A 9,468-nucleotide genomic window follows, 5' to 3' on the forward strand; every position below is an offset into this window, starting at 1 on the left:
CATCCACTGCACAGCACCATCTCCAGGCAGAGGAGCAGCTTCAGTGACAGACTGCTGTCACTGTCCTGCTCAACTGACAGACTGAGGAGATCGTTCCTCCCCCACGCCATGAGACTCTTCAACACCTCTCGGGGGAAGCGATAACAGACACAAAATCCTGGAGTTACCTAACACCCACACCATGCACCTTTGGCACACACATTTTATTTTATTTTTTATATTTATTTTTATTTTATTTTATTATTATTATTTTTCTTTACACCGTAGTTACTATATTGTATCTTTTTATTTATCATACTACGATTCCTTTTATTTTATTTTATTGTACTAGAACACTGCATGCCCCTGTGTTCCCCTCTTGGAAGCTGCTGGAACTGTAAATTTCTCTTGGAGATGAATAAAGTATCTATCTATCTATCTATCTATCTATCTAATTATTTGGGGAAAATATGGTTTTATGTAATTTTTTGCAATATTTCTGTCAGAAAATATGTAATAACGTTGCCGTTAAATGTTGTAGTGGTACAAAAATCCCCTCAGGCATTATTGAGCTCTCTTTGTTTATACTACAACAATTATTTGGGGAAAATAAGGTTTAATGTAATTTTTAGGAATATTTCTGTCATGAAATATGTAATAACTTTGCTATTAAAGGTTGTAGTAGTAGAAAAATCCCCTCACACATAAATGAGCTCCTTTTATTTATACTACAACAATTTTATTGGGAAAATCTTGTTTTATGTAATTTTTATGAATATTTCTGTCATAAAATATGTAATAACTTTGCCATTAAAAGTTGTAGTAGTACAAAAATCCCCTCACATATAAATGAGCTCCTTTTATTTATACTACAACAATTACTTTTGGAAAATCTTGTTTAATGTAATTCTTATGAATATTTCTGTCATAAAATGTATAATAACTTTGCCATTAAAGGTTGGAATCGTACCAAAATCCCCTCACATATAATTGAGCTCCTTTTGTTTATACTACAACAATTATATTGGGAAAATATTGTTTCATGTAATTAATACGAATATTTCTGTACATAAAATTTCAAAAAGTACACTATTAAAGGTTTTATTATCCCTTCAATTACCTCACAGTGATCAACAGCTATTCACATGGGCGCCTAGTTGCCTTTTCAACCAATCAGAAGAATGGTGGGTGGGGTATATATATATATATATATATATATATATATATATATATACATATATATGTGTGTATATATATATATATATATATGCTAAGTATATGTACAGGTAGGGGAACACTGTTAATTCCTTCTTACATATGACCAACCTTATGTGAAAGTATTAGTTAAAGTAAGTGTTAGTTTTTTGTGTAAAGATAGGGCCCCAAACGCGGCCCCCCATAAATTTTTTTTACTGGACCCTGTCAAAATTTGAAAAATAAAATGGTTCAAATTTAAGCAAATAAGCTGAATGAACAGTAAAGTTCAATGTTTTGGCCAACATTAATTACCTTATGTAAAAAATAAAATGAAAATCTACTAATGGAGAGCTGTGATGTCAGCTTTTTTTCTTCAGACATGTTCAATTTGTTTGATTATACCAATATTAGTGCATTAGAAGTAAGACAGTTTACTTAAGTTGAGTGAGCGGCCCAGCCCTTCGTATATTTTTCTGTATGTGGCCCTCAGGAAAAAAAAGTTTGGACACCTCTGCTCTAAGTTGTCCGTAGGTGTGAGTGATTGAATGAGTGGTTGTTTGTGTCAGCCCTGCGACAGGCTGGCCACCTGTCCTGGGTGTACCCTGCCTCTGGCCCTAAGCCAGCTGAGATAGGCACAGCCTCCCTGCGACCTGGGCAGCCCAGATAAGCGGTAGAAAATGAATGAAAATGAATGATGAAAAATGAATGAATGTATGAACATATGCGTTGACAACTGGTGCCAAATGAAGCTTTGATAAATGACATTACAGCATAATCTTAGCTCGTCTTCACAAAAGGTTTTCAGCTTTGCATTTTCCTTTTTTATCTTTAGGCATTTCATTGAAGACAATGGGGAGAGCCAAAAAAGGAACAAAAGCAACGCGCAAGGATTTTTGGGCAATGGCTGGTGGAATAGCAGCCCTTGTCAAAACAATGAAGAGCTTGAATATTACAAACTGGGATACAGGTTATTCCGCGGCAATCTGGTCTGAAATATCTAAGTCTCTATTTGGTCAGGACAACCTAAAAAACTGGCATTGGCTATGGGTCATGTGGTCCAAAAACAGAAAAGGAGTGAGAGATTTGCTAAGCCCACAAAAGTCTGAAACTGAAGTTAGGGAGGCAACAGCAAGCTCAACTTGCAATAAAAAAGTTGACATTGATGAGGAAAGTAAACAAGAAGAGGCAGCGGACATGATGACGGATGATGACCCACAAATTAATAATAATGAAAAGCAAGAAGAGACAGTTGGTCAGACTAAAGACACATCAGAAGATGAACATACAAATGATGATTTAAAAACAAATGAAGATGAAAAGCAANATCACTGTCCACTTTCAGTTTAACCCATTCTTTGAACAGGCTTTTTGTTCTTGGGTCAAATGTTTTCAGCTTTCTGAATGGGGGCTTTGAACCTGACAGTTTACATTGTAACACAGGGCATATCAGTGGATCTGCTTTTTGTGCTTCGCTTAACTGTTCTTTGGGTATGGGACTTATCGATGCTGCAGCTTGTTCGCCCTCTGCTACGACTGACAGAGACACAGCTGTGATCGACCAAGTTGCAGGCAACTCCTCTTGAACTTCGACAGCCTGGATGGCAGCTGCAATGGTGTCAGGTGGCAGTTCCTCCGAACAGACTCTCATCAGTGTCTCTACGTCCAGCGGCATCCTCGACAAGGTATCTGCATTGACATTTTCCTTTCCTGGTCTGTATTTTATTGTGAAGTGGAAGTCAGCTAACTCTGCAACCCACCTGGAAGTGGTTGCATTTAACTTGGCTGTTGACAAGATGTCGGTAAGTGGGTTGTTATCGCTATAGACAGTGAAGGTTGGGGCATAGTACAAATGATCACAAAACTTGTCAGTGATTGCCCATTTTAATGCAAGAAACTCTAATTTTCCTGAGTGTAGATGGTAATTTCGTTCAGAAGCAGTTAATGTCCGGGAGCCATAGGCTATCACACGCATTTTATCATTCTGGTTTTGGTATAAGACTGCTCCAAGGCCATGGTTTGATGCGTCTGTGTGGAGGACGAAGGGCTTTGAGAAGTCTGGGAACCCGAGAACTGGTGGCTCAACCAGGCAGTCTATCAGCTGCTCCAACACACGCTGATGTTCTTCAGTCCACGCAATTGGTTTGTGGGATGGCACTCCTTTCTTTGCTTTAGCTTGTCTTGTATTTATCCTGTTTCGTGTCACTTTGTTGTCTCCTGCTGTCCCTTTTAACAAATCATAAAGTGGCCCAGCAATATGGGAGAAGTCCTGTATGTATTGCCTGTAATAACTTAACAAGCCCATGACAGCTCGTAGCTCTCCTACATTACTTGGTCTCTTATCTTTCAAGGCTCTCACAGCGATGGTGTCAGCTGGATCGATTTTACTGTCTTCGGCTGAAACGACTCTTCCAAGGTAGCGAACCTCGCATTTAAATAGTTTGCACTTGCTGGGCTTCAGTTTGATCCCATACTTCCTCAACAGCTGAAGAACCTTTCTGACGTGGTTCACGTGATCCTCAAACAACTGACTGTGTCATCCAGGTAGGGGATGCAGATGTTGTCTCGCACTTCTTCCAAACACTCTTCCATACACCTTTGAAAAGCTGCGGGCGCGTTCATTAATCCAAATGGAATCCTTGTCCACTCATGCAGGCCCCAAGGAGTAACAAATGCAGTCAAATGTCTGCTGTCCTCATCCATGAAACCTTGGTGATAGGCTTTTCCTTGGTCCAACAAGGAAAACCATGAGTTGCCACCAAGACTGTCAAGAATGTCCTGCACTCGAGGGATTGGTTGTCTGTCAGGGTGAGTCTTTTTGTTTAGTTCTCTATAGTCTGCGCAAAGACGTAGACTTCCATCTTTTTTCCTCACACACACAACTGGTGAAGCATAAGGCGAGTTCGATTTCTTCATCCATCCTTGTGCAATAAGTTTATGTAAATAGTCTTTCATTTCCTTATACAGAGGTTTTGGCACTGACAGGTAGGTGCATGCTACAGGGTCTATGTCTTTCAATGAAATGCTCAACTTCAGTTTCTCAATATTCCCAATGTCATCGTCTGACTTTGAAAAGGAGGAGCATTCATCACGAAGCATGTTCTGCACTATTATTCTTTCAGTTTCACACAGATGTCTCAAGTCAATAGGTGGGTCCCATTGTGAATCAGTAACTTGCTCACTCTCTGCATTCACCTGACTTACTGATACTTGGGGGCAATGGTCAGGTTTCTCTAAAATGGTTGCTGGATAGACAGCCTGAACTTCCTGTAGGGTATCCACAACTGTTCTTCCTAACAACTCGATATCATAATCAGTTGGATTTTGTACATCAAGTACTATGTAGGGTGAAACATCACTTCTGAGCGTTATAACAGTGTCACAAAACTCAAGGCCTTCAGTCCACTGAGGTTTTGTGTCAGGCTCAAATAGAAGTGTAGTGTCTTTCATTAATGGCCGTGTTTGCACCTTACAGTCAATCTGGATAGAGGTGTATTTTGGTACAATGACTTTCTCTTTTGTCGTTTTCACAACATAATCACAGGACTCTTCTGCAGTTACTAGATTAATGTAGGTTGGAACATTTTCTCTCTCCAGGATCAGGAAAGCTCCTCTTAATGTGTCATGCAGCTGTTCTCGTCTGTTAGCATCAAGTGGTTCTGTGTTACTAGTTTTCACTATTTGCTCAGTGACATTGAAACCTACGATCGGTTGTGACAGACTTCCACCTCTCATCACTAACATGGGAACAACAAGCTCTTTAAAGTCAGTTCTCTCAGCATCTAACCCAAAAGTAACCTCAATGAAACCCTTGTAAGGCATGCACTGTCCATTAGCAGCTATAATTTTCAAATCGTCAGGTGCATCGAGTAACTCAGAGACATCTCAACCTTTCTTGGGGCAAATATCTCTGCTTCCACTTTTCATCAACAATGCAGACTTGTGAACCTGTGTCCCATAATGCTTGAGTTCTATGGCCTTGTATGTAGCAGTCAAGCAAGCACTGTTTCCCTATCAGTTCAACAAGGTGAGATTGGCTGTCCTTTTTCTTCGCGTGGGTGGCATATGCTCTTGGGGAACAACGCTGGCTTGCCTGTGAGTGAGAGTGCTCTTTACATCGTTTTCTGTGTTTCGACCAATGTTCAACTTGACAGATTTTAGAGCAATAAGTGTCTTTTTTGCAGGATGCACATTGTCTGAGTCTTTGGTCTTTTCCACGGACACCACAGTATGAGCAATATTGTTGGGACTTTCCATTGTTGCTGGTTACTCCCTGTCCCCTGGGGGTAACCTTCCACCGTTAAAAGGACCATCTCTTTCTTGCCTGGTTCCTCTCACCCTGCAACCTGCAAGTGTTCAGTGCTTCCACATCTGTAGCAATGAGTGCAATAATCACTTCCATTTTTCTGGCAGCTGAAACATTTTTGACATTCCAATCAAAGTGATACTTTAGTTCAAATTTGGAGAGAAGGGCTTCCAAAAAGAGGACAGTGGCAGCATCTGGCAAGCCAGTGTAATAATTGACTTTATCAGGGTGGGACGAGATTTGACTGAATGAAAATGTTTGTTTTTGTTTCTCCACTTCTTGTTTTAGTTTGTCATTTTCTTGTCTGAGCATATCATTCTCAATTTCAAGTACCACATCTTAAACGTTGCTACGCAGACCCCTAGTACTTCAAGGTACTAGGGGTCTGCGTAGCAACGTTAAGATTGTTTTGGCTCGGACCAGCTACTCCTTCATCATCCAGAGACCTTTCCTTTTCTACGTTTGGGGGTGATGTGCTTGGTGAAAGCCTTTCCATCACTCCATGCAAACCGTGTTGTCCCAGCTGCTTTGTCAGGAAAATGCCACCCACAGACCCTCGAGTTGTAGTTCGGGGTGAACTTGTCCCACCTGTAAAAGAAAATAAATGGCAATTAATATTAATGTGCAAGTTCACATTTCACATGAACTAGTTCAAAGTTCAAAGGAAAATGAATAACTATCACAGTTCACCAATTCACTTTTGATCTAGTAACTCATAACTAGTTAGACTAGTTCACTTAGTTCATGCTCAAATCATGAAGTTTTTTTAGATACTGGAATTTATAGCAAAATAAACTTCTTCACTCCTTATCAACTAGTTCATGCACAACACTGACAACATCTTCCATATCAGGCTCCCTCTGACTTGCAGAACCAACTTCTTTTATCGGATGTGTGGTTTAGCTAGGTCTACTAGAATCATTTAAGTCAGCCTCATTTCAAAGTCTAGTGATTTGTTATATAGCACAGATACTGGCTGTCTTCCTTGGAATACACACATTACTGGTAGCAGTTCAAGAAAGATAACGACAACCTTAAAAGCACTTCGAAGTGCTGACAAAAGAAACAAAGTTAGCACCTGCTTGTGGTCCCGTTTGGGTAGCTAGTAACCGCGAGTCGGTTATTATTGTTAATCATCTGAGATCCAGCTTACTTACTGTATCAACCTAAGCCATTTCTTCTTCTCCTTCTCGTCACGGGAAAATCGGTAAAACAAAATCTCTTTGTTGATGTCGTTTCGATTTGAACAACACGGGACACAGCACTGCACCATGTTAACCGAGCGCTTAGACCATTAGGATGTTAAGCTACTGGACACGGAAATGGCTTTTTTGGACATGGTGACGTAGACACTAGCCATGCCCATTGGTGAGTGTCACAGAGTGTGGAAATGTTTAGGCTGGCTTAGTTTGGTTATTAAAACATCTCATCTGTAGGTGATCAGGGTTATCCAGTGGGTGCAAGTTTGGTATCAATTTATCCTCCTCCAGTTGCAGTCATTTCTCTTTTATGGGCTGTGATACATTTTTTGGCACTGAGCTTAATGTCAAACCACTTCTTAAAAATTTTGCCAGCGATCTGTCCTCTAACCCAACAGAAATAATAACTGCGGTGATTATCTGATCCCATGTAGCATTTTTTCTTTCGCTGCTTATCCCAGTATCAAACAATATTTTTTTGTTAACTTCAACCTGCTGACAATTACCTTGATTTCAGTTTCAGGAAAGTTCCTCTTTTCCTTTTTGCCACGATCATGACGACAGGTGAGGAAAAAAAAAAAAAAATCACTTGCATATAAAGAGGTGTGTTGTTGTCATATATGGTGATTTGGAAGCATTTCTTAAGGCATTGTGCACAAGCATGGAGCTTAAGAACAAGCGGGATTTGTCAACACTTACCACCGACTTACTGATGTGCATATGACCCCCATACACGTTTGATCAATACAGATTTTCTATTTACAGACACTCTAAATTTCACATGTACGACAGAATTTAGAACCTTTTCTACGCACTGATGATAAATGAGGCCCCAAGGGCCTATGCTAAGCAGGATTTGGGGTTAGCGAGGGAACTTAAGGTTAAATCCTGGGGCCTCATTTATCATCAGTGCATACGCACAGATATGTGCGTAGAGTGTGCGTACAAACATTCCTACGCAAAGTATGGAATTTATCAACTTGTACTCATGCGTAGGAATTTGCATAAATATACGCACACCTCTTACCATGCGTACGCACATAATCTAGCGGTAGAACAGTGAAAATACAAATAGAAAGTATTCAGGGATTTTGACCAACGGCACATTCCAGCGTGAGGTTGGAGACATATACAGCATTTCCAGCCACCACTGAGCAGGATCAAGGCGGCAGTGTTGGATGCCATAACTCCCCTGGCCCCAGCCTACATCCAGTTCCCTTACAGCCATCACCGATGAGCCCAAATCAAACAGGAACTTAACACCGTCGCTGGATTCCCAAACATATGTGGAGTCATAGATAGCACCCACATCACAATCAAAGCAGCATCACTAAACGAGCTTAATTTTGTAAATAGAAAACAGTTTCATTCAATCAACGTACTGATAATTTGCAATGCACATTTGTCGCTATCCGTTGTTGTTGTTGCCCAGCGGCTTGGAGGAACGCACGACTCATTCATAGAGCAGAACAGCTCTGTGGGTGGGTCTCCAAGCAGGAGCTGCTGAAGACGGCTGGCTTACTGGTGAGTGTCACAGAGTGTGGAAATGTTTTAGCTGGACTTTGTTTGGTTGTTAAAACATGTCATCTGCAGTTCGTCCTCCTCCAGTTGCAGCCATTTCTCTTTTATGGACTGTGATGCGTTTTTTGGCACTGAGCTTAACGTCAAACCACTTTTTAAAATTTTTGCCAGTGATCTCTCAAATCCCACTTGTTCTTAACCTCCGTGCTCATGCACGTTGCCTTCAGAAACGCCTCCAAATCACCATATACGGCAACAACACACCTCTTTATCAGCAAATGAATTTTTCCCCCCCTCACCTGTCGTCATCATCATGGCAAAAAGGGTGAAAAAGAGGAACTTTTCTGAAACTGAAATCAAGGTAATTGTCAGCGAGGTTGAAGCAAACCAGAAAATATTGTTTGGTGCCGTGAAATGTTGGGATAAGCAGCGAAAGAAAAAATGCTGCATGGGACATGATAACCACCGCAGTTATTTCTGTTGGGTCAGAAGAGATCGCCAGCAAAATTGGTGGTTTGACATTAAGCTCAGTGCAAAAAAAAAAAACGCAACACAGCCCATTAAAGAGAAATGACTGCAACTGGAAGAGGACAAATTAATGCTGACCATTCATCCAGTGGACAGATGAGATGTTTTAATGTGCTGCCCTCACACTGCGTCAGCTTCGCACTGCTAGACAGCCAGTTAACATGTTCGAGCTACATTCGATAAACACACGCATGTACTGTTCTTTGATAGCTTTCAAACATCTTAGAAAACTGAAAATAAAAAAACACTTATATCTGAAGCCATTTATGTAGACTGCAAGCTACAGCTCGATTTTAAACATTGCAGGCCACCCTTCGTACGCGACGACTTCAATTGACTCCAAAGCGCTGTCGGCTCTGGCTCGAACGAGCAGCGACCGTCTACAAAGTGCAATACTGAAGAGAGATGCTACAAAAAAAATCAATAGTGTTGTCAAGGAATAGTGTAGGGTAAAAAAAATCAACCCACACATCAATCCATCCAGGCAGGTTATACTACCATAATTTCAATAATCTTTTCTCCTTTTACTTAATCGGTTTCTCTGGAAACGTATTATTCTATCCTATGGATATGGATTCTTTCACGCCAAGGCTCATCTATCCGAGGAACGTTGTACTCGCTCTTAGAGCTAAGTCCCGCACAGGTGAGGTTCCGTGGTTACCTGTGGACGTAAGGAAGCCATACCGAGGCTGCAGAGCCGGCGCTAAGCTAAAAGCTAAGCGGCTAGCAAAAAAGTGGAGA

General features: G+C 40.8%; 1 protein-coding gene across 1 annotated transcript; it reads right to left on the reverse strand.

The window, feature by feature from the left end:
• Nucleotides 1–5,473: 5,473 nt before the first annotated feature.
• On the reverse strand, nt 5,474–6,752 carry LOC103365483 (uncharacterized). Its single transcript, XM_008292925.1, has 4 exons — nt 6,637–6,752; nt 5,940–6,067; nt 5,854–5,908; nt 5,474–5,816 (listed from the first exon to the last, which is right to left on the reverse strand). The coding sequence occupies exons 1-4, from the start codon at nt 6,750–6,752 to the stop codon at nt 5,474–5,476; spliced, it is 642 nt and encodes a 213-aa protein (XP_008291147.1).
• Nucleotides 6,753–9,468: the final 2,716 nt, after the last annotated feature.

Source organism: Stegastes partitus, unplaced genomic scaffold, assembly GCF_000690725.1.
Source record: "Stegastes partitus isolate 25-593 unplaced genomic scaffold, Stegastes_partitus-1.0.2 Scaffold844, whole genome shotgun sequence".
NCBI classification, from domain to species: domain Eukaryota; kingdom Metazoa; phylum Chordata; class Actinopteri; family Pomacentridae; genus Stegastes; species Stegastes partitus.

Bases quoted from the DNA above. Each gene is read 5' to 3' on its own strand.
- LOC103365483 (XM_008292925.1), bottom strand. From the start codon at position 6,752: ATGGTGCAGTGCTGTGTCCCGTGTTGTTCAAATCGAAACGACATCAAC. The intron at 6,068-6,636 runs GTAAGTAAGCTG...TTTCTTTTACAG, and splicing joins AAATGGCTTAGGTTGATACA to GTGGGACAAGTTCACCCCGA. The intron at 5,817-5,853 runs CTTGAAGTACTA...CAACGTTTAAGA, and splicing joins GCTACGCAGACCCCTAGTAC to TGTGGTACTTGAAATTGAGA.